Source organism: Chaetura pelagica, unplaced genomic scaffold (genome assembly GCF_000747805.2).
Source record: "Chaetura pelagica isolate M959 unplaced genomic scaffold, ChaPel_1.0 scaffold59, whole genome shotgun sequence".
NCBI lineage: Eukaryota > Metazoa > Chordata > Aves > Apodiformes > Apodidae > Chaetura > Chaetura pelagica.
Genome location: NW_009954416.1, coordinates 1552924 through 1579167, shown reverse-complemented (window position 1 = coordinate 1579167; position 26244 = coordinate 1552924). Strand labels below are relative to the sequence as shown.

The 26244-nt window shown below is 37.7% G+C and overlaps 1 protein-coding gene across 1 annotated transcript in view; it reads left to right on the top strand.

The window, feature by feature from the left end:
• LOC104394782 (metabotropic glutamate receptor 5-like) overlaps positions 1-18036 on the top strand; it is a gene marked incomplete at its 5' end in the record, with an annotated part of 38680 nt that extends 20644 nt beyond the window's left edge. Inside the window, 3 exons of the mRNA XM_010004417.1 lie at positions 7992-8087; positions 9638-9799; positions 17214-18036. Of these exons, the coding sequence (XP_010002719.1) occupies positions 7992-8087; positions 9638-9799; positions 17214-18036 (1081 nt within the window). The remainder of the gene's footprint in view (positions 1-7991; positions 8088-9637; positions 9800-17213) is intronic.
• Between the last annotated feature and the right edge of the window lie 8208 nt (positions 18037-26244).

The window sequence follows — 26244 nt, the reverse complement described above, 5'->3', positions numbered from 1 at the left end:
ACCATTCTGTCTTGTATAAAATAAACACTGATTGGAAAAAGCAGAGAATTATTTTCTGGCCTGGTGAAAAACAAAAACCAAACAAACCAACAAACAAACAGGCAAACAAACAAAAAAACACCATTATTTTAATGTCAGACAATGGCAGAGGAGAGATTCCAGCCTGGCTCTCTTGTATCCCACAAATACCCCATCCATGAGGTTTTTATATTAGCTTTACACTAGAAGACCTTTACAAGTCTGGTTTTATTTCACTGGCAAAAAAATAAAAGGGGACATTTTTTGAAATCCTGGAGTTTAATGGAATAGGCAAATAATTTATTGGCCTGTTCTAGTTTTTTAAACAAACTCTTGTATGTATAGAGAAATAACCAGGAGATTACAGAAGATTGTCAATCAGGAGAATGAATATTTAAGAAGTTACAATACAGAAATTACTGTCACCATCCTTGAACTGTAGCAGTGAACCAGATTTTAGCCACTGCTCATCTCCCTGCAGTAAATCCCTGTGGAAGCTGATAAGTGAAAGTGCTGCACAAAACAGGACCAGGGATTACTGTAAGGCAAAAGATCTCACTGAGAAATCATTATGTACCAAAAAAATAAGTTAATTTATTGAAGTGCTGTTTAAGGGGACCATCAACTACAAGCTGCACAAAAGTGTTCAGATGCCTTGATACTATTAAGTGAGGGGTAACCTTCTTACATGATGCAATGTTATTAGAGTAGGCAAAACTTGACATCAGGTGAAGGTTTGGTACACTGAGTATTGTCCTTTTTAAATAAAAAATAAAAAAATGTAGCCATAGTGATGCAACAAGATATTATTTGTTTGCTTAATAACCTTGTTAGAAAAGAATTTTGATGCATACAGGAAAAATGTTTGACTCCTCAGAGGAAGTAATTATCTTTTTGACTAATGAATCTGCATTTATTAATGAATCTGTTCTGAAATGGATCATTTGGAGTTATTTTAATCTAATATGCTACAAAAAATTAGGTTGAGAGATTACTGAATTATTTGAGTCTTTCATTTTCGCCTAAATATTTTATTCTTGGAGTCTTTTTGGACAACCTTGATACTGTGATTAATTAAACTTCAATGTTGTGAAAAGACTGAGGAATACTTCTTGAAACATGGTAAAAGGTTTTAGGTCTGAAAGATTTTGATAAATTGCTGCTAAAATATTTAATCTTTATAGTGAATTTATATTCTTGAATGCCCTGTTACAATGATTTTTAATTTGTGTATAGGGCTAGTGTTGTTCTGAATTTCCCCCTCCACTCAAATTTAAGTAAAAAACTGTTTGATTGATTGATTGATTGATATAAATCATCTTTTGGTTGCATTCGCATGTGTATTCAAGTCTAATTTATGGAATTATTTTTATTATTAAAACAGCATCCCCATCATTTTGAACAAAATATCATGGATGACCCATGCAAATTAAATCAAGTGGTTAACAGTTTCCTGCCTACTGTTGCATAAATATGCTTTAGATTGCAAAATGTAGTCCTGCTAAGTGTACTACAAAGAATAATAATGAAGGAACAGTGAAGATGGGACCCATGAGTTTGATTTTTTTTTACAGGAAGAAAGAGCTCAGGAGTTTTCTATTTTTTAACAGCAGTGTCTACTCCTTTTACTTGTGTATAGGGCTAGTGTTGTTCTGAATTTCCCCCTCCACTCAAATTTAAGTAAAAAACTGTTTGATTGATTGATTGATTGATATAAATCATCTTTTGGTTGCATTCGCATGTGTATTCAAGTCTAATTTATGGAATTATTTTTATTATTAAAACAGCATCCCCATCATTTTGAACAAAATATCATGGATGACCCATGCAAATTAAATCAAGTGGTTAACAGTTTCCTGCCTACTGTTGCATAAATATGCTTTAGATTGCAAAATGTAGTCCTGCTAAGTGTACTACAAAGAATAATAATGAAGGAACAGTGAAGATGGGACCCATGAGTTTGATTTTTTTTTACAGGAAGAAAGAGCTCAGGAGTTTTCTATTTTTTAACAGCAGTGTCTACTCCTTTTACTTTTTTTTTTTTTTTTAACCTTCAAGACTCTTTCACAAAATTCTGGTGACAAATAATTGTTACCGTATATGTTATCAATATTTTCTTTATCAGTCACACTGAAGAGCACTGAGACAAGCCAAGCAGATGGACTTATGTCCATGAACATGCATGATGTAGATCCTGTTGCAAACTGCCATCCAACCAGGTTTGTCTACCAAAGGAACTTCTGGTTCTTTCCAGAGGAAACTTTGGTATCAACTGGCATTATAATTAATTTGACTGAAAGAAAACTAGTACATCCATCCTAGTTCCAAGGTCCAAACAAGACACGAACCAGCCTGCCACTGTAGACATACCTGCATGAATGATAAAGAATGATATTTGTACTGGTAGAAGGTGGTGTGGGCTGGCAGAAGAGCTGGAATTTCATCTGACTTAAGACCGTATTTGGTTATAGTTGTTTTATTTAATAACTGTGAATGAAATTCAAGGCAGATGCCTGTTAAAATATATAAACACAAAACTCTTTTAATTTACTGTAGTTTTAATTATAGCATTATATATTGCAGTGATTATCCAATTTGCTGTCAGATGATGACTTATAATATAATTATACATTGCAAAAAAGATTAAGTTATTTTACAATTCACTATCCAATAATGAGATAGCAGGAAAAGAGAGGTAAAAAATCTAATAAAGAAGCACTAAAGTTGTAAAATATTAGAAACCAAAATAGAGTTAGTATATTAAATATACAGGATAGTGTAACAGATCCAAGTAATAAACAGCAAAAAGCATTTTAAAAGAGGAACTTCTTTCTTATAAGTCAGCAAAATTGAAAAATGTCATGTTAAACTCAAAGTCAAGGTTAGATACTGCAGAGCAGGCCCCCATCCATCCATTTCACTAACCTAGAGAAATTTCTAACATTTAAAATGCTTCAGAGCAAAAAAGATGCAACTTCCCTTCTCAACACATGGAAGGAAATAATGAACAAAGTGATGAGACCTTCCTATGGCACCTTTAGTTACATATACCTGAGGAAGAGAGGTCAGAAGGTCAGGATAGTGAATATAATGGGTAGAACAAGAATTCTTATGAAAATGAGACTGTACTGTACAAAAATCCTGTACAATTATTTCTTCAACATTTCAGAAATACCCTTTCTGGAATAGTGTAAATAAACTTACTTACTTTGCTATAGATTTAATCTTTCCTTGAGCCAATATACTGCTTTGTATATTATTCCATCAAAAATATAATTTCTTTTCACCAGCTGCAATTACATCATTGTTTCATTAGAATAAGCTGGGGAAAAAAAAAAAAAAAAAAAAAGAAAAAAAAAAAGCTGCATTTAAAAATAAAAATACTGAGTTTGAATTTAAAGTAATTTTATTTGCTGAAATTGTCTTATTAGGCAAACAATGTTTATTTGGTGATTTTTAAATTTTTTTTAAGAATGAAAAGTCATGGTTAATAGCATATAATTTATTTTAGCCATAATATACATGGGAAAATGTCATGTAGTAAGCTGAGACCCTTTAAAAAGTGTTCAGTGCAACATCATTTAATGTCAAGATAGCATGACTGATCTCACAGAATGGGTTTTTAAGAACATAGTATGTTTGTAGTAAAATACAGCCCCTACAGTGACAATGTTTTTCCTATTTTATTCTTTACTATGTATTCAAAAACATATTGTTCATATATGTTCATAAACATTGTTTTACTTAGTCTAAAGGCCAGTCTTAACTCTGCTACTATGAAATGCAAGTTCTTCATAATTTCATAATGTCAAGACCATGTAAATATACTACTTCTGTGTCAGATCTGACACTTGAAACACATAACTGGGTCTGGAAAGGTGGATGGCTCCATGACATGCACCAATCTGCCTAATTCCAGGCATAAAAACATTGAAAAGTCTCTGTTAAAATGATGGGAAGCAAAAGCAGTGGTTCATCAATACTCTGTGAAGCTTTCTGAATTCCCTCTCCTCCATTACTTTTATATTTTAGGGCTTCAATAAACTTGCTTCAGGTTTATTCCAAAATAGCCAAAATGAGAGATTGAGGTTGAAATAATACCTATTACCTGCTTTGATTATTGTTAACCTGTGGGGAAGAGCTTGATTCAGAAAGAGCTTCAGACATCTAGTACCATTTCAAGTGCTTCAGACCAAAAATTGGAACCTCTCTACTCTTAAGTGTTTCTGTGGAAACATCGCTTTTCTCACACTTGCCAGGTACAGTTTCAGCAGGAACTTACTTCTGTGTTGATTAGACCTACTCTGTTCCTCTGGGGTTAACAGTGCCAGGCACAGTTCCTGTTCAGTAACTAACATCATTTATGCATGGCAGTATGAGATTGCATTTGAAATATGGATTGGTGACATCTCCATCTCCAAAAGAGCAAATACCTTTCCTTTGCATTGCATTAAAAAAAAAACCACAAAGATAGCCTGAGGTATCTTTTATTAGCTACAATTTTTACTGAAAAAAAAAAGAGAAAGGAAAAACATCTTGTCTCTAAAAATAAAAGCCAGTTTCTGATCACTGGGAATTATTTATTTGATTATTTATTTATTTATTCAGAGGGCAAATTATTTGAAACAACTACTTGTCACTGTTGCAGGCACTTGCCTTTTGGGTAGTCTTTGTCTGCCAACATAATGTGGATGTTTGGACAGAATCTGTGTATCACTTCCCACATTGTACCCATAGACTGCTTTTCAAGGCTTTTACTGTCTTTGACCAAACTCTACAGAAATGTGGGTTATGGTACATCTTCAAAGTCTGACCTCCGATGTCCTTCAGATATGGGATTGGAGTGGACTGTTGGTCAAGGCATCCAAGACCCTCTGCATGGAAACCAGGAGAGAGTAAATACAGGAGGGACCATGAGAACACCTGGAGTCTCACACTTAATATGAAGACAGGACGACTAGACTACCAGCACCTGCTTCTAAAGAGAAGGGATAGTATAATAAAGACCATATTTACAGTTCTTGTCAGTATAGGGGCCCACATTTTCTTTGAAATAAAAGGGGGGAAGAAAGGGGAATCTACACATTAAAACTGGTTTCTATTGCATTTAATGAATGACTATTGGTCTCATTCAGGATGATGGTTCCATATGCCCCCTTTATTTACTATGGCATCCATGAATTTTGGTCTACAAGAGGAGTTTTTGTTGGGAAGTGAAGAAGGCAAGGAAAGGACTAGGAGTCTTTCAAACTCGAGTTTCTTTCTCTCTGCTGATCCCCACTGGAGAGTGCAGAACACTGCTGTATAAGATAGAGTGATGTGACAAAGTATTTGGCAAATGGACAAGCACAACAGTGACTGAGTTACCGGGAATTACTTCCCAAATTTCCTGCCACTGATCATCACTTATAAAACATACTAGTATGTATCATTAAGCATTTTTCTTCAGACAACTTCCTCCTGTGCAAAAAAAAAATAAATCAAGAATGACACAGCCCACAATGCTACACTCAAAGACTCCAGAGAAACACTAAAATTTAGCTACTAGCTCCTTTTCTGCACAGAAGCAAAGTCTTCTCTCTCTTTTCTAACCAATACATAGTCCTGGAATTTAGAATGAGAAATCTTTTCTTGGAAATGCTGCTCATGCTGTGGCGTTTCATGCCTCCTCCATTGTAAATAAATGTTTCAGGGTTGTTTGTTTGTTTGTTTTCTCCCCTCAGATTAAATATTTTAAAGCAATCTTGTGTTTTAAAAACCAGGAAGGAGACATTTTTCTATTGCTTAACATTCTGAGACAAAATCATGTCTGTTGTCTGCTCTGAAAGCTGAAACCCCTTGTTACACAAGATCCTTGCTGTGTCTTTCCAGAATGGTGAACAGAAATAACTTTGCAGCTTCCATGCACTGGTTAGATGCACTTTCCACACTAGGAGGGTTGATCAGTTGGGACAGTTTGCATAATTACACAGATGTTTAGCACTGAGTGAATGGAGCAGTTACTATGTCCAAGGTTGGAGGCATTCTGTGACAATATGCTATTTCTGATGGTGTGAGTTACTCTTGAGTAGCTTCATACTTGAGAGATTCATAGTATTCTCTCTGCCGACTTCCATGGCAGTGCAATTTATGCTAATGACTGGACAACGGGCATTTTGGGGAGGTTCTTTATCTGGGTCACATGCATCCTAAGTGGGTGCTCTTCAAGACAGCGTTACCAAGGACATGTACCTCTTGTTTCCTTCTGTTGGCTACTTTTTAGCTTTCAGCTTATTGCAAGCATTTAGAGTTTCCAAATTCTTTCTCTAAGTCACCTTTTTCTCCTTGTCTTGTTGGACACAAAGAACCTCTTCCTAAGCTCTACTTTCTTTGATGTCTAACACCTTCACTCCAAATTTATTTCCTTTTCTTCCCTTCCAAGTCTCTACATATTGTTGTCTCTTTGCTTTTTTTCTCTAGCTGCCCAAATTGAATCTGTATGATCCAGTTTGACTTCTTTTGCATTTTTCAGTGAATTTGTCTACTCTCTAAGCCCCTCCACCTTTTCCTCTGCTCTAGGAATCAACTCCATTCAATACATGTGTGTCCTGCATGAGCTTCATCCCTACCCAGGAGCACTGCATATACCGCACTCTGGATTGTCCTAAAAACCTTGGTAGCCAGACTGCAAAGCTCTTGTTGGTCTTCCTTTCAGTAAGGTTCTAATTTGTAAATGAAAAGACTTCTCTGCACTGAGCACCACTTATTTTACTGTTTGTGGTTCACTCTCAGATTCACTAAACTTCTTCCTCAGCTATTTATGCAATATACACTGCCTCTGGAGAACTACTACAACTGCATCCAAAGTTTAGCCTCACTTTGTGTGTACTCAGGTTATTTCTCTTTTACAGGTTTGTTTTCTTCAAGGTACCTTTTGCTATCTAGACCAGGTTAATGGACAAGCCATAAAGAAATAATTCATTCTGTAATGTTAGCAGCGTTAAAATTTATCAGCTTCTCCATAGAAGCCTCTTAAATGCCCATAATGCAGCTCATAATATGTAGAATGGGATATCACAGTGTCTTTGAGAAGAAATCTGTAAACAGGTTTCCGAAATTTTATTAAAGCTTTTAAATAGGTATATCAACACCTAGCATGAGAATTTGTACAATTAGGGTGAATTTCACCTCTGGGAAGAGAGCCAACATAAGACCTCTTCAATGCTCACATCCCAGTCAAGTGCTCAGAGAGTAAACAATGACCAGGTCTTATCCTGGCATCCTATCCAGGGATTAATTACATCCTCAAGTATTAAACTGTTTCGCTATGTGAATTCTTCATCCAAGTGCAAGGTAGGTTATTTAAAACATTTCTAGCACTGCACTGGGCTCTAGGATTGGAGTTGATTTCACTTTACTTTATGTCTGCATCTCAGCAAGTCATCCAGCCTCCTTTCATTGCTAATGGAGAGAGGAAGGCCCATTCACAACACGAACTGTGAGCCCACTCCAATTTTATCCAAGCAATCAGCTACACTGGTGCTTGCAGAGGAACAAGTCAAGTGTTACAGGGTGGAGGATCAGAGAAAATTATGAAGTTAGGACTGAGAAAATGGCCACTTGTTTCTCACTAATCCTTTACTGAAATGTTTCCCTTTAACTGTTTAGCCAAGCATTTTGGTCTAACTCCAAAAAATATCAAAGACAAGATGTTAACATGTTATTAATTCTGTAGAATTTTTAGCTTCTCATACATTAAAATAATTCTCATACAATAAAATTGTGAGCACCTTTCCTGCATAGCCCTGTTTACTTTAGCACAGGTCTGGGGTTTTATGCAGTTATTCCACCCCTTCCATGGCTGCTTTGCACTATGTCCCACCACTGCCATGATAGCACCCATGTGCATGGCCCTTTGCACAGCAGCTGTCACAGAAAGCTGAGCACACAATCACTTCTTTCTGTTTGCTCCTGTTGTTGTCGTGATTTATTAGGTACAAAGGCAGGAGACTGGCCCCGCACAAGTCGGAAATAGAGTGTTTCACCCCAAAAGGGAGTATGGGGAATGGTGGGAGAGCTACAATGACCAGGTAAGCAAACAGCAAGTGGCCTTAGGGCAGTGTGATATGTCTGTGACCAAGAGGAGCAGCCCTGGACTATACCAGGCTAGATCCTCTGTCTGTAATCCCTGTGCATCCCACACAGTATGTTTAGAAAAGAAAAAGAAAAGAGAAAACACGTGGCCACTGCTGATTTCTATGTTCCATCTGACTGTCAAAAAAACCCTGCACATGTTCATTTGAGTGATCCAAACCATGTGTCCTGTGTGATGTTGTCATAAGATGGTGCTTTAGGGAGGAGAGATCTTAACCCTGACTCATTAAGCCAATAGAGCAGATGAAGAAGTACAGTATTAAAACTTGGAGTAAGCAGCTTCAAGACTCCTCTGGAATGGTGGTCCCATTGCATCTTAGGGGTTACATTAGGTCTAATCAAAAGAGTTTTTAAAAAGATAATCTAAAAACTGAATGATGAAAACATTTTCAGTATGAAAATGTTGGTTCTTCTGAATCAAAGTATCTTGTAGGAAAGTTTTACAGTTGTTTTACAGAAAGGTTTCAAAGCCATTTTAAACAGAGTTCAGACCATATTTTTTATAACATTTTCCATTTAATTTAAATTATAGATTTCTTTTCAATTTTGTTCTGGTCATTATATATTTCATGACATTCCACACCAATATTACAATTTTAATCAATATCAAATACTGCAATTTTTCAGTGTTACTGGTACAAACTGTTTCAATATGACCATTTTGATGGTTTTGTATCTATTTAATTCTCTGAAATAGTTGGAGATTTCAGTTATTCCTTTCATTTTGAGCCCAGTCAGATTTCCAAATGTTCAGCTCTCCCATAGGACATAAAATCCATTTCTCCACACATCTTCATTAATAAATCAATAAGCTGCATATGTCACAGATGGTTATAAATCTTTCATGCAATAATATTCTAAATAAGCATTATATTATTGTGCTACATTCTACTATGAGGTTGAAGCACTTTGTTTACCATTTATTAAAGGATCTACTAATTTCTTACCCCTGTAAGGTATTTATAAACGTAACCTCAGAGCACAGTATGACAAAATTGTGCTTTTTCTAAGTGTTAAATCAAAGGTGAATTTTATAATTGCAGGAGGGCATTTTGTGAAACACTTGCACAGTGTTATGTTCCCCTTAGATACAACAATATTCACTCATATATGTAAGGCTACCAACTAACATAGCCACATAACACACACCTGGGGGACTCCTCCTGTTAAAGTAACACAAGGAACATTCATTTCTGAGCATTGTACAAAATGTATACACACCAGTTAGTGTTTGTCAGCTGGGATTCTGTTTCTTGTCAGTGTATTGTCTGGATTCTTTAATTTATTTTTTTTTCTGACCTTGCATTGTCTTCAGCAACATTTATTCTTAATTTAAAGGTATCAGGAGTCACTACATTTACAAAAAAAATTAAAGTACATGTAAATGTCAAACAACTGTATATTGTTGTACAGTTTTCAGCTCTGTTTTGCCTGGCCATATACATACATTTGAAAAACTTCTTTTTTATATTTTATATCTTCACAGTGAAGAATCTGTTTGCATTCCAGACTGTAATCGATCTGAGTCAAGTAGAGAGGAGAAAAAGGTTCCTGTTAAAGAGGATGCCCTAACAGTCAAAAAGACTGGAAACTGTGTCAGTCTCACAGTTCCACAGCAAGACTGTCAGCTGCAAGACCTACTCAAACAGTTAAGAAAACCTGCTGCTTAACAGAGAGTGCAATTGCATTTGATGGCTGTGTTTTGTTGTCTTCAGCCACAGTGTCCTGGCTAGTGGTCCTTGTCAAATTTCATGACCTGAGTAGAGTTGCCACTGAATAGCTTGGGAACCTTACAGAGAGAATGGTGATATTGCAGAAAGGAAAGTATGTGCAATTATTCTGTTTCAGTAAGTAACAGATGACAGAGTCATCAGGGTTGGAAGGGACTTTGAAGATCATCTAGTGTAACCCCCTCACTAGAGCAGGATAACCCACAGTAGATCACACAGGAACAAATCCAGATGGGTTTTGAACATCTCTAGAGAAAGAGACTCTACAACCTCTCTGGGAAGCCTGTTCTCTGTGCTCTGTGAATCTCACACTAAAAGTGAGACTGGTGCTAGAAGTGACTAGGGTGAAGTGCAGTTGGAAGGGGGCAGATGCAGGGGTCTGAAAAAAATCTTATCTTGTCATGTGATAAAAAGGTTCCATGATACTGAACAAATCCCACTGACATCCTTTCAGTCTACAATATGCTATGAAATTTCATACTGGGCTGTATTGTTTAGCTTATTTTCTCAGATCCCTTGTGCATTATTACTTTTATGTTCCAACCCTTGTGTGGGTATTTTTCACATCAGGGTGAATCTTTGTATATTAGTCTAACAAATGGCTTAGCATTTTTCAAGATGAAAAGTGACATAACAGTATTGTTCCTGATTAGAGAAGTTACTACAACCTTCATCACCTGTGAGAATCATTCATATATATCTGATAAAATCAACTATGGAATGAGATGGTTTATGAGGATTCCACACAGCAAGCATAAAAAATTTTCTCTTTTCTTTTCTTTTCTTTTCTTTTCTTTTCTTTTCTTTTCTTTTCTTTTCTTTTCTTTTCTTTTCTTTTCTTTTCTTTTCTTTTCTTTTCTTTTCTTTTCTTTTCTTTTCTCTTTTCTTTTTTCTTCTCTTCTCTTCTCTTTTCACTTTTATTTTTACTTTTATTTTCTTTCTTAGTTTCAATTTAATTATTTTAGTAAATTATTAATGAAAAAAGATGAAAAAATTACTAAGCAATGTAGAAAGCATCCTAAACCTTGGTGCTTCAGGAAGCAGAACTCATAGTTCAAGAGGTGGCGTTGTCCTCTCTCCACATTCTGGAGAGGATGCTCCAATGTAATGGAGATGTGCTCAGAGAGGCTTGAGGTGACATTTTTCAGGTGAGAAACAAAACCCAGCACTAGCTGCCTTAACTAACAATTGCAGTGAGTTCACAGTAACAGAGGAAAGAAGTTACATCTGGCATCAAAATAAGTTTTGCATTTTGAGTCATGATCATAGGTGTCCTGGAAATGTTTCATTCAGATACCAGACACTTCATTTCCGGTTCTAGCCAGGGATGCTGCCGAGACAGCTGCCAGCACTAGTGCCACTGGTGCCTGTGCTGAGGTTGTTGGCAAAGTTTCTGTCTATCAGCTCTCTGTAATTTCTTTCATCCTTGCACATTCACATAAACAGCAGCTCTGATTACATATTACAGTTTGTAGAGTAACATCAATAAATGTCCTTGCAGTTGTTACCAGAAAACAACTCTTTTTTGCTAGCCAAATAATTGCAAAATATGTTGTGTACTTCTAGGACTCAGGACAGGAAAAGATGAATTTTTGTCCTGTATCATTCTTGTGTTTTTCTTTGTTGCTTATCTCCATAGAACAAGCAACACTGGAATAATTTCAGTTAAATTACTTGAGTGGCATATCGCTAGCAGCCTATTTCACAGTATCACAGTGTCATTCTTGTTGGAAAAGACTTTCAAGATCCTTGAGTCCAACCACTACCATAACTCTGCAGCGTCCACCACTAACCCCTGTCCTCTGGCACCACATCTGTCTTCTTAGATGTCTACAGGGATGGCGGCTCAACTGCCTCCTCAGACAGCCTGGATCACCCGCTTCAACTCCTATCCTAGAACAGGAAAAGCCCGAAGTTCACACCATGTCCCTGAAGGCATTGTCCAAATGTTTCTTGAATATTGTCAGATTCTGTGTCATTACTGCTTCCTTGGGGAGCCTATTCCAGTGGTCCACCACCCTCTAGGTGAAGAATCATTTCCTCATGTCCAAGCTAAACTTCCCTCTGCACACCTTCCTACCATTCTCTCAGGTCCTATCATTGGTCATCAGAGAGAAGAGGTCAATGCCTACTCCTCCTCCTTCCCTATTTGTATGTGGCAGAATTGGCTTTCACCCAGGGAAACAAATTCCACAGGCATCTAGAGGTTTCCTTAAAAGCTGTTTAAAATGAGAGAAATAGCAACAACATAAACAATTACAGGGGTAGAACTGACCTAGTTTAGACACTTCAAGGTGCTACATTCCATTTTAGCCAGTCCTCCAGGTTGTCCTACAGTCACAGGAGAAACTATGACTTCTTCATATAAATGTACTGGAGTTTGCCACTTCAATGATTTCTTTCAGTGTTTTTATCATGTTGCAAGGCACTTGCATTCTCACAACGATCAACAACTTGGGTCATTAGAACCAAAACACATATTGATCTGAGATTGGCTCAAGCAATGGTGCTAGAGAAACAAACTACACATGAGCCCACGCTTGAATACATCACAGGCACATACACAGATCACCCCCTAAGAAGAGTCATTTTGTAATTAAATCTACAGAGAGCATACAAATCCTCTTCAGGCACAGTAATTATATCATTAAGGCTTTAATAAGGTTTCAGCAGAAGACTCTTTAAATACAACAGCTTCTTACTATTTATTTTTAATAACGAGTTCTCCTTGGCAGAAACTGGTATGGACTGAGTTGAACACAGAAGTTTATCTTGTTTAACATTGCCAGCTGCTTCTATGGATAAGACAGAGGGATTTTTCCCTTAAAGGCAGAAGACTGTCCTTAAGAAACAGGCCTGGTATGCACAGTGTTGGAGGAATAACTGAACTACATCAGCTTCTTAAAAAAAAAAAGATATTGCTTCAAGTTTGAATGCAACACTTACTTCAGCCATTGGAAATTCTAAGCATAACTTTGCCACCAAATTTAGCTCAAAAAAATACTGACTAGTGTTTGGAAATATGACCTTTCATGATGGACTTACAAATTAAATAAGTTTAACTTATTTCTTATAATACTCATATGAGGACAGGTTGCCAACATAGCACACAGGTCTCCATGATGTTATTGTTCAGCATCTGTTTTCATTTGGAACCGGAAAATAGAGATTAATAAAAAAATGTAAGGGAATTTTTGTTCTCTATCACAAAAAAAATGTCAATATCTGATTACAGATTATTTTTTTTAAACAACAAAAAAAACCAAACAACAAAAAAAGAAAACAACAAAAAAAACCAACCAAATATGTGTAAGGGGAAAGGAACATTTTTCTTCACACCTAAGTGGATAAAAACCAATTAATATCCCATGTGATTACAGAACAAAGCCTTAAAGACAAAATTGAAGCACCTCTAAAAGAATTAAGTAATGGCAGAAAATGAGAATCAATACTAATCACTATTCTGCCAGCAAATGAACAGCTGTAGGGGAAATATTTGAAGTATCAGACTTCAAAAGCTCTGTCTTTTATGCCACTTTCATTTCTTCTACTTATTGCATCATGGTAGGTCTAGCAGGTTGGGAAAGAGATCAGCTATCAAAATGAAAACAGCTTTTAGGAAAGAGACTAGCGAAACAATTAATATGACTAGTTCTGAGGAAATCCCTCTCACAAATAAAACTGAATATAACTAATTTATAATGACAGAAAACAAAACAAAAAAAAGTGCCACAAGAAAAAAAAAGTTATTTTGCTAATAATTTATTTTGGAAATTTTGTCACTGATGGACTGGACTTTGTTTTTATCCGAATATGACTTGTACTCTGGTCTACTCAGTAATGTGCCAACGGAAGAACAGAGTGGGGGAGAAAAATATGTATTCACCAAACTTCTCAGTGGAATCGCTTTGGGAGCTTAAAATGTAATTCTGCTGCTCTCATGGGAAGGAGATAAAATCTGTTCACAAAAAAACTCTAAAATTTCACTGACCTAATGTTTCATCGTTAAAGGGTCATGCCAGAGCTGGGCACAATAAATATAAATAATTCCATTAGCAGACTAGACTCCATTAGAGTCCATGGCTCTGATTTATCTTGTCTGCATTTCAGTGGTTTCCAGTTAACTTGACAGACTAGCAATATGCAGTTAGAGTAGAATCATAAAGAACTGTCACTGGAAATTTACCCATAATCCAGCTTCATACCCACATATGAAAAGAAGTGCTGCTTTCACGGAGGTGGCAAATAAATCACCATAGAATCATAGAACTACTCAGGTTGGAAATGACCCTTGGGATCACCGAGTCCAACCATCACATAGCTCAGTCCAGTGGTGACTTTGTAGTCTGTAGATGCAGCATGATAAAGTGGATGGTACATTTCTGGGATAACAATTCCAGTTATTTCTGGACAAACTACTAGGATTTTAACTAGGATCATAAGGTTCACTCCTTACTGATAGATTGCTGCAAGCTTCGTATTCAATTTTTTATATCAAGGAATTTGCTTTGAATAATAGTGAAGTTCTTCAGGCTTTTGCACAAAATTTACATCACACAGCTACTGGGTCACATTTTGAGCCCCAGCATCTTCATGAGAGCCACACATACAGCTTGATTACTCTTGGTCATAGCACAAAGGCAGAGAACGAGTGCACCAGCCAAGACTGACCCAAAACCAAACATGGATTCAGAGGGGCTTGTGACAGCTACTCCATTGAAGATTTAACTGTCAGTTACCCTTGCCTAAGGCTGGAAACATCCTCAAATTCCTCCTTTTCCTTTCTCCAGACTTGTCAGCCTCATATCCTTCCTCAATAATTGTGTCCTGAACGGTGACCAGGGAGGGAGTGACATGTTCCCTTCAAAACCTCTTACATCTGACCTTTAGTCTGCTGAAAATGTCTATGTGTACTTTAGTGCTCATGGCACTTAATGCCATAGGGTTTGAACATCTGTATTATGCAAGTGCCTGAGGTCAGGGGGATGCTAGAGTTTACCTCTTTCTTCAGGCAAATGTTTCTATTTGCATTAGCTAGTCCTTCATGTAAATGGCATTTATTTTGCCTCCGTGGCAGACAGGTCTCTCAGATCGCTCTGAGCTCTGAACTTCACAGGAGTTAAGAGACCTCACCAGATAGGACACCTAAAACTGGAACTGGGCCATCTCCTTCTGCCACATCAAGGTTAAAAGTATCAGGTTATCCAGCCTCCTGCTTCAGCTCAAACTCAGCTGGAGCTGGGACAAGGTCTCATGGTCATCATACCAGACCTAGAAGCAAGATCCCCCTCTCCCAGAGAATCCAAACTCTGCACCTGCTTCTGGCACTGAGCTCCCACTGAGCCCAGGACTCACCATGACCAAAGGGCCAAGCACTTGTTCCAATGAGAGGAGCACGCAATCCTCAGAGGCAACAGATGTTAGCACCAGCTTCTGTTTCACTCAGAAGCACATCCACTGAGATGCAAACAGTCAAAGTGATCAGTGCTACAGGCTAGATTTTGCTTTTTCTACTTGCTCTGGTTGAGGCAGAGGAAAAGGAAGGGTTTGTCTGAACAGCAAGTTACAAGCCACCATCTGTTCTGCCTGGCATTTTGGGGGTAGGTACATAACATCTAACTTCAAAGATCCAGATAACAACCTGGTGATCACTGGAGCAAATGGGTGAGCCCTCATATATTTATACAGATCATCTCCCAGTCTAGCCTCTTTTAAAATACCCACTGGTTTACATTGTGTTCATCTGCTGGATTCTGTCATGCTGCTTCTGAGGGGGAAACCTGTTGGCATATGTTGTGTTACATGATCCATTGTAATCCCATGTAATGTGTTCGTGGACATGAACCCACGAGAAGGTTTCGTTTACACTTAGCACACAATTATTTATTTTATTTTTTTTTAGATGACTGGAAGAGCTATTAAACTTGCATGGCAAGCCTCCACGTGAAGGCTGGCACAAATTCATCTATGTGTAGTAAACTATGTGTCTTGCAAACTGCTATGCTGCAGGCTAACGTGTGAGTGTATCTATTTCAGGCTTAAAAAGCAAACAAATTTGTGATACTCTGTTAGGGTCTCTAATGTGCTTGTCTTTCCAAAAATCCTTAATGGATGTAGTAAATTTTTTGGAAACCAGAGTGAATTGTTTCAAGTTCTGTTGCATTTTTTATATATGTGTGTGGAGACTGTTTTTCCTGTTGACATTATTTCAGAGTCATTGTGTGTTGCAGTTAAGAAATATTTCTAATGGTCTTTCTTAATCCCAAGAACTATAGGTTAATGGATGTATAAATACCAGCTCATCAGCCTAAGGAAGATGTAAAAGGGAAGAAGTGGTTTCATGCTATGTGTTTTTAAGTGCCACAGCTGGCTTTTCTTAGGTAGGAAGAGGAGAAAAGTACCTTTAATAAAGAGAAGGGTACAATGGGGGCTGAAGAGAAATTACCTTAAGTGGACTCATTTTTCAGGAGCTATGGAACAAAATTTTCATTGCTGTCTCCAAACTCAGGTCACAATGAGGACTTGCTTGTATAGCTTACCTGTTATTTCTTTCCTGCTAGTAATTTAGTTTTATTCTCTGAGCTGACCTGCAACTAAAAACAATATTTTCTGTGAGTTAGTGGTGGCTAGCATACCAAGTATCAGAAGAGGTCACTCAGCAGAAGCATCTCTCCACCCATAAGAGACATAGCCTCTTTCTGAATATTGCTCCAGTACTTCCAAGTACTGGGATATGAAGATATTTTTTCCTCAGCTCATGTTTCTCCATCTCCCAGACTTCTCTCCCTGACCCATACCAGCAATCTGTGGCCAGCACCCTACACCAAGCTGAATGCTCCCTTGCCAGCCTAAACACCAGACCTCTGCAACACAGTCTGTCCAGGTCTCTCTGCTATTCCCTTCGAGCATCTACTTCTTCCTCACTCCTCTGTGCATCCCTCAGTTCCACAGCTCACCTTCCTGACACCAGTCCAACAGAAGCAAACCAAGAAACTGCTCCTTCCCCTGTGGTAGACTCTGCCAATGTCCAAAGGACAGCAACCAGCAGTGGCCATGAACTAGCGCAGAGTAGGTCACAGCTGGCACACTGAGCTGGCACAGCTGAACTGAGCTGGCACATTCTACTTGTTTTCCTAGAACATGTAAGTATAAATAATAGATATATCACAATGGGTAGAAATAGATATAGATACACATGACACAGATATAGATGAAATAACAGTCAACTTTATTAACATAAGCTCTGGGATACCACATACCCATGGCTTGGGTACAGTGAGTACATTTTAAACTCTGATGCAATTTACCATCTTATCTCTTTTCTGTTTACAGCTCTAATGGGAAATCAGTTTCCTGGGCCCAGAATGAGAAAAGCACTAGAGGAGCACACCTTTGGCAGCGGTTGTCAGTCCATATCAACAAAAAAGAGAATCCCAACCAAACTGCAGTGATCAAGCCATTTCCTAAGAGCACAGACAGTAGCCGACACAGTAGCAGCGCTACGTTTCCCGAGGCCAGTGCCAAAACGCTTTATGATGTGTCAGAAGCAGAAGAGCAATACCCAGCTCAGTACCGGCCACAAACCCCCTCTCCTATCAGCACCTTGAGCCACAGAACTGCCTCTGTTAGCCGAACAGAAGATGATGCCCCCACCTTCCAGTCAGAGCCTCCTCAGCGAAGTAGCTCCTCTCAAGGCTCCCTCATGGAGCAGATCAGTAGCGTGGTTACTCGCTTCACGGCCAATATCAGCGAGCTGAACTCTATGATGCTTTCAACAGCCACTCCAGGGACAATGGTGGCCACTCCTCTCTGCTCTTCATACCTGATTCCACGGGAAATTCAGCTCCCTACAACAATGACCACATTTGCAGAGATCCAACCACTGCCTTCCATTGAAGTCAATGGCGCTTCGCAGTCAGCTAGGAAACCTTCAAATGGCAGCGTTAAAGAAGGCACTTCAGAAACCCCGTCAGCTAAGCAAGACCTCGAGGAGTTGGTAGCTTTAACTCCTCCTTCTCCTTTTAGAGACTCCATCGATTCTGGGAGTGCATCTCCCAGCTCTCCAGTTTCCGAATCGGCTCTCTGTATCCCATCCTCCCCAAAGTATGACACACTCCTTATCAGAGATTATACTCAAAGTTCTTCTTCGCTGTGAGTGCAGTTCAAGACAACATTGGATCTCAGTGACTACAAACAAGTAGTGAGAAGACAGCCAAGCCTTCAAGAGCTCCAGTGTTAACGAAGACAGAGTGAGAGGCATTGGGTCATCTTGTGGGAAACAGAGAGGAAGAACAGGAATTACTTGATAAGTGGAAACATCAGATTAATTATGCTGTTTTAAAGACAATGACTCTCGGCAGATTATCGTGGCCTTAAAAAAACATGGGCTTTTCAGAAACACTGAATCTATTTTTGAGGGCTTATAAGGAGTCTGTTAAATCAGTTACATACCAAGTGCTTTGCTTTAGTATTAAAACGAACCGTGTATATACGTATACCGTACAATATATGGGGCGGGAGGGGAAATGAGATTGTAAACAACTGTACAATGGTCTGTTTGTTTACTCTGATTCCTTACCTAGAAGTGAACCTTGATCTTTTATCAAGAATAGAAGACCAAACATTGAATGTACATTTTCTAACAGACTCAAATCTGGGACCAACCTGTCAAGCATTCTTTTTTTTTTTTTTTTTTTTCCTTTTTCTATGAAGATCTCAAAAAGCAGTAATGTATATTCAATAACTACCAAACTTTTTGCTGAAGCATATTGTGTCCGTGATACGTTACACGTGGATAACACTAAGCTGAGGCTTTGCAGTGAGTGACTGCAATATGGAGGGCTTTACAAGTGACTTCTCAACCTACACGTTTGTTTATGAAATTCTCTTCTATCAGTATCAAAAATTCGATTTGTTATCATTGGATTCATCTTCACAGCAACAAAACCCAAGGATGATTTCCTGACTATTTCACCATGTTGCCAACTAATAATGAAGTAGCAAAAAATATTTTCTGGAGTACTGTTTTGTAATACCCTTATCAGGGCATGTTGTTGAGGTGAATATTCTCTTTCTAGCAGCACTACCAAGCTATATTATAGCTGCACTCCTTAGTGAAATTAACACATTTTTATGGACGTTCTTATGTTAACATTACTAGTTGAAATATTTATTCGGGTTCCCATAATCTTTGCTTGTAAGGAACAAGTAAAGGCCCTTGATTTTCTCTATCCTTTGAATGACAGAATTCTAGGAGACCAACCTGGATTATGATGAATGCTGTCAGTGGAAAGGTCATCATAATAATTCACATATAGGCAAAAAAAACCCTGTGTCAAAATCTGCTTAGAGGTGATTTAGCTAATCTTTAATAAGGCAGAATTTTAACTTTATTTAGCTCCTGATGCCTTGCAGCTATGAACAGTGACAAAAAAAAAAAAAAAAAAAAAAGGAAAATAAACCACAACAACTTTCAAAGCAATACAGAGTAAGGGTTAAAACAGAGAAGACCTAATGAGATATGAACCAATAGATTTTTTCTTTGTTTCTTAGCAACTCACAGAAGAAGCAAGGGGATTCCTTGTATTTTTTTCCTATATCAAGGTAGTACAGTTTAGTGCACTTCATACTGTCACAGCACTTTTTTAATACAGATAGGGAAGAGTTTTAAAGTTTGAATAGAAGATAAATAATTTTTGATAGGTGTAGTTACAGAGAACTTATAAGTCAGGCCCTAAACGCACAAGGTATTGGCTCTCTCCTTCATGACATAGCTGTCCTCAGGTGCCAAACTTTTATGAATATATTTTATTTTATTTAAGAATAGTATGAAATGGTGAGTGATGTACTTCAATTTGAAGTTGAGTTGATATAGCCTTATCCAGAAGACTGCCTAATGGAAGGGAGCCTCGAAATATGGCTGCTGTTTTTCATTTTCAAAATCGTTAGATCTTATTTCTTTGAAGATAACAAAGATTTTCTAATCAAAATTAATTCACCTTTTTTCCCCCATGTCCAAAATAATAACTGTTTGATTAAACAAGTAAGCAAACAAACAAACAAACAAAAAAAAGCACATATTGTGAGCACATTCACATACTTGAGCAAAAAGCATGTTCTGTTTCTTTGGGAAGTTAATTTCACCATTATGTGCTGCACCCCAATTTGCTGCTCAACAACATTTACAAAAAAAAGTAATAGATGACTGAATCCAGGCTAGCACCTCACAGAGATACTCTAATGACTCTGTACATCCTGCACAAGGTAGTGTTATTTAATAGCAGTCTGTGGGCATGCTTATTTTGCTAGGTACAGTCGCTTACTAGCTATGCCTTTAGCATGAACCAGCAGGTCACAAAACAGCTCTACTCCAGAAAGCAGGTAGATACACCAAGTCTCTTGGTTCTTGTTGCTTATATGTAGCTCTTGCTGCCTCGCATGACTCATTAACTCAGACTCAGTTCTGTACAGCTGTACGATTTCCAGACCACAGCTTGGTTTTGCACTCCTGGTTCACAGTATTAGCATGTCTTATCATTCCCTAGCTGCTCATGTCCTTAGGAGAAAGCACCTTCTTGCACAGGTTACAACACACATTTAAGGGAAGGACATATCCAATCAGTCTATGACACAAACATTCACTTTTAGGCAGCCTAGACCACTTAAATGTTGTTAATGGAAGACTTGTATGATAATATATCTTTCCCATCAGTGCAATATTGTTTTGATATATAGAGAGATTACTAAGACAGTTTATGTGAAGTTCAAAGTTGTTCTATTACTATCTGTTCTCTTATACTTTAAGCTGTTGTTCAGTGTCCTTACTAGAACATACTCCACCTTGATCTTTACCTAGCCTTTTAGGTTCCCATTTCCATAGTCTTCTCTTATGCTGGTGGGCAATTAATATTAATGTATTCCTGCTAAAATCTGTGGGCTATGAAATAACCAAGATTGAAAATAAGAACTAAACAGACACACATAAGAATCTATTCTTGGGGAAAAAAAAATAATAAAATAAAATAATAATAATAATAATAATAAAGTAAAAGGAGTGAGAAATAGAAACTGTCAAACAGTGACTTGGCATAAATATACCTCTTCTGCTCCCAAACTGCAATTCTGCACAATCCTGACCATATCTATTACTCAGAGCTTCCTGACAACCTTCATATATTGCCAAGATTATACATACGTATATGAGTACAAGCACACACACACTTCTCAGTCTAACACCTGAATACATGCTTTGAGAGGCTAAAAAACTAATGTTAAATACCCCAAATATTAAACACTTTTGCTCACTCTTGCTTTGGGAGGGGTCATGCAACTTTTGAATATCCACTAGCCAAAGCAGAAATTATAATTGCATGAGGAATTAAAGAAGGATCCTGCTGAGATTGGACCTCCCTGTTGCCAGTCTATCTTTAATGAAAGATAGGTCTGCTTTGGTAGCATTTAAAAAGGCAGAATCCATTTCAATTGCACAGGCTGGAATGTGTCAGTGTCACCGTGTATGGTATCTATGGATTTCATCAAAGGAAGGAAAGTTTCTTTTGGCAAAAAAAAGAAAAGAATTATGTAATGACTGTGGTAGTAATTCAAAGGAGCTCAGTGGAAATTTGAGAGACTGGAAAAGCCCTTTGATAGAACTCAGTGGATTTGACACAAGAAAGGAAGAAAATTGTGAATGACAGACACGATTTCATGAGGCTGATTGTGTTCTAGTCTCTGTTTAGGACATTAAGATATAAAGGCAAGGTTTTTCAGCCATAGCAGCAAAAGTTAGAATTATGATCACTTTTTAATCTAACTAAAGATTTCAGATCTAACTAAACAAGTACCAACTGACTGGCTTGAAATTGCCTTCTAATTCAGTGCTGCTGCCAGAAAGGGAATGAAAGGAGTTGAAACTATTGTAATTATTGAACACAGGGACCTCAGAGAATCAGTGATATTTTTTGTGCTTGAGACCAACCCAGAAGAGTGAAGGTAAAACCACCTCTGCAATATGTGCTTTTAAACTAAAGTGAATCACTCTGGCAGACCAGTTGGGAAGAAGCATTAGCAATACTGAAGAACTGCATTTTTTAATTGGCTCTGAAGAATAATTGCATTACTTTGGAGATGTGCTTCCTTGTACTTCTTTCTGAACATTTGGTGCCTAGACTCAAACAGATACCTTAGACCAGAGATATTTAGACCATGATCCACAGAGCACTTGCTGATGTTTCAGGAAAACTTGGTTGATCACAAGGTGCTGGCTTCTTCCACTGATTTCCGACTAAAAAAATGAATTAAAAATTAAATGCTAATTAAAAATTGACTGTTAAAAATTTTAAAAGAAAAAAAAAAATATCTTGCTTGGATGTTTATTCAGTGGCTGTGTTCGCAAAAAGAAAACTTTGTGATCAAAACTGGGAAAATAAGATCTCCAGAGAGTAAATGGGAAGGACAACCCATAATTCAGACTCCAGAAGATAGCAGAGTTCACCTGGCTATGTTTTCTTTAGAGAGGCCAAGACTAAACTGAAAGACAGCATGACTGTGGGTGTAAATTCCGTAAAGTGTGCAACTTTGCTGTCCTGATTAATACATTATTTAGGAGGTAAGATGGAAAAAACACATGGCAGCAAAAGACAACATTCAGAAAATGTTGGGTCCTTAGGAAAATGAGATCATTATGCTCAGGATGAATAATGTGAACATGACTTTTTTATTGCATTGGAGACCAGTGTCATGGCTTAGCCCAAAAAAAAGACTTTGGTACCTAAATTTAGAATTTCAGCAGAATTTAATACCTACATTTAAAACTCAACTTTAAAACCACTATTCAACTGCCATCTTACTCAGGCATCTAGCATTTTATGTTCAGAACTGCCCTGATCTTGACACATTTGGTTATCTTTGCCCCCAGCTCATTCTAAAACGCATCAGGGATCCAGAAAACAGCAGTTCCTACACTAAATCCCAGTATATCCCATGAATGAGTACACAGAGTGCTCAGCACAGAGGCAGACAGGATCATACACCCTACAAAATGGAGAAGAAATCACGCTTTGTTTTAGGGCTGTGGGACTGGTTATGCTGCTCTTTTTCTAATAACCTTGAGGTTAGATCAGTCAGGCAGAAGGCAAGATACTTAAATTTGGACCTAGCCATTGCCAGAGGTGATCAAAATCTTCCTCTTGGCTGGAAAGGGCTCTAATGACTCTGTGCTGGGGCAACCTCTGTTCATCTCACTAAGGTAACTTTACAAGAAAGAAACAAAAAGTCCCAGAGTAGAAAAGGAAGAGCAACCCTGATAGGACATATTCTGATATAATTAGGGATGTATATGACCATTTAATAAAAAATGCTTTAAAAATCTCAGCAGTAGGAACCAAGTGAGTATTTAACTACAAAGAATTGGAGACAGAATTATTTCTGTGCTATGTATTGGCTTAAAAAAACCTCCTTAAATACTTCCCTGAAAAGTGCTTTAGTGACAGGAGGAGAAGATGTGTCCTTTCTTCCTCTGAGTTTGCAATCATCTTGTCTTCCACCTGGAGTTCTCAGATCCCTCCATGGAAAGAGTCTGGGTCTTCTTGCATAGGGAAAGCAATTAAATTTGAGGTTCCCACTTCTCTGTGACTGCAGGAAAAAAGGACTCACTTCATTTTCCTCCAGCCATATTTTACAAAGGCCGCCCATCTTCAAAATAAAAATCATAGGACTGTCCAGAAATTACTCCTAATTGAAAATTAGCATTATTTTCTGTGCATTGCATTTCCATATTATGTCAATTAGAGCAATCTCAGACATCTCTTCCCTTTTTGCAATGCTTTCCTGGGCACCTAGCTGTTCCCCCAAACTTCACATTATAGTTAGACATTTAACAAAGGATTCTAGCCTCCACACTAGAACTAAATAGTACTAAAAAAAAAATAAAATAGTATTACACTACATAACTTCAAGTACTGAAGTCCTTTACTGGCACTGACCCTTAACCTATTGATGCCAAAGGAATCACTCCAGATTCATACTCAAGTTAGGAAAAACCTACATTTGATAACAGCCAACCAAGGCTAGATCTTGGCCCTTTGTTTCAGTAGAAACTGATAATGACAAGATCTTCTTCCCATTCTCTTTTGAATAAAACAACAGATGGATTTTGTTAAGTTCTTTCTGGAAGCAACCTCATAAGCTTGGTGAATTGCTTGTTCCCACCATCCTTCTTTATCATTGCTAGTTTAGCTGGTATCACAATGGGAAAATTATACTTGAGCTGAAAAAGTTAAGGGTGTGAGAGAGCGTGTGCAAGACTAAGAAACAGGTCACAGTTTTCTGACAGTTTCATGAGTCTCATAAAAGGAAGTAAATTCTCTCCATGAACAAGAAAATAATTAATCTACTACCCATTTCAGTACGCATTGCACATTTAAAGACTTCAGCTGAATTATCTGAATTCACCTTTTTTCTATGATTTATTGTTATACCCTCTGTTCACATCTCTGCAATTGCCATTTGCAATTTTATACTGTGAAAAGGAAAAAAAGACAGACCAGTGAAGCATAAAGGTAAGTAAAAAATTCACCTAGATGACACATTGGTGTACATGGCTGGTTTTGTCTCTTCTAAGTAATGACAGTACAAACAAACAATAATCACTAAATCACTCCAATCTGCCAAATGGGAACAAATATACTATGTATATTACATGTACTAATAGGATTATATGGCAGCTGCTGGTGGTATTTGTAATTAGAAATCTATATAGAATATAGATGTTTTAGAAAGATGGTGCCAATTCTAAAAGATTTGTGTGGGCTACAAGTGCTTGTAATTATTTTTTTTTCATTTGCTAATAACTTATGAACAACTGGTTTCAAACATTCTGTGAGCATTTGTTCTTTTTTATGTTGTTGCTGCTTATACTATTAAAAATAGAGAATGTAAAGTTATTATTTTGATGTAAATGGAAAATGATTTTTCATAAAATTTAACATTTTTATCAGCTTTGATTTTGCTTTCTACCTGTACAAATGTAATTTATTTTAGCATTGAGAAATACATTTGCTTGTTTCTCGATTGTCTACATCATGTTATAGTTGGTGTTTATGTAGAGTCAGGTACTTTTTGAACAGTATTAAAAAAATTCTGTGATATGACTAAAAACTTGATTTATTTTTTTTTTTCTCTGATATACAGCTATATTTCCAGTACATTTTTCTGCAAACCAGGTGGGCCTATTCACGAACAAACTCGTCAATGAAAATAATACTCTCTCTCTCTTTCTCGCTCTGTTGTTTTAAAGGATTAACTTTGCATCTGTAAACAATAGAATCACAGAATCACTTAGGTTGGAAAAGACCTTCAAGACCACAGAGGCCAACCAATAACCCTACTCTACCAAGTCCAGCACTATGCCATATCCCCAAGTGTCACATCTAGATGACTTTTAAACACATTCAGGGATGGTGACTCAATTACCTCCCTGGGCAGCCTGTTTCAATGCCTGACAACTCTTTCAGTGAAAAAATTTCTTCCTAATGTATAGCCTAAACCTTCCCTGGTGCAGTTTGAAGCCATTTCCTTCTTGTTCTATCACCAGTTATTTGTGAGAAGAGACCAGCACCTACCTCTTTATAATGTCCTTTCAGATAGTTGTATAAGGCAATGAGGTCTCCCCTCAGCCTCCTTTTCTTTAGACTAAATGGCCCCAGTTGCCTCAGCTGCTCCTCATAAGACTTGTTTTCAAGGCCCTTCAACAGCTTCACTGCCCTTCTCTGCACCTGCTCTGTCACCTCCATGTCTTTCTCATATTGAGGTGTCCAAAAGTGGGCACAATATTCAAGGTGTGGCTTCATCAGTCCTGAGTACAGAGGGATGATCACCTCCCTAGTCCTACCTGCCACACTATTCCTAATACAGGCCAGGATGCCATTGATCTTCTTGGCCACCTGGGAACACTGTTGGCTGATGTTCAGCTGCCTATTGATCAGAACCCCCAGATACCTTTCAGCCACTCTTCCCCAAGCCTGTAGTGTTGCATGGAGTTGTTGTGGCCCAAGTGCAGGACCAGGCCTGTTGCGCGCTATTCTAGTATAGTTCTTATAGTTCTTATAGTTCTAGTATAGTTCTATATCTTTCTCTTATGAAACAAACACTGTCTCATTGATGAGGCATATACGGATTTTCCAGTCAAGGGGAAATAATATAATAATCTAGTCCCGAAGAACAAAAAACTAACCTGTTCAACTGAGAAGTCCTGTATCAAAGTGTTATTTATAGAGCTATAGTAAGAACCCACATTACTCATACCATTGCAGGTTCACATTTAAACTTGAATTGCAAGCTGAACAGCTGAGGAAATGTGCTGTAT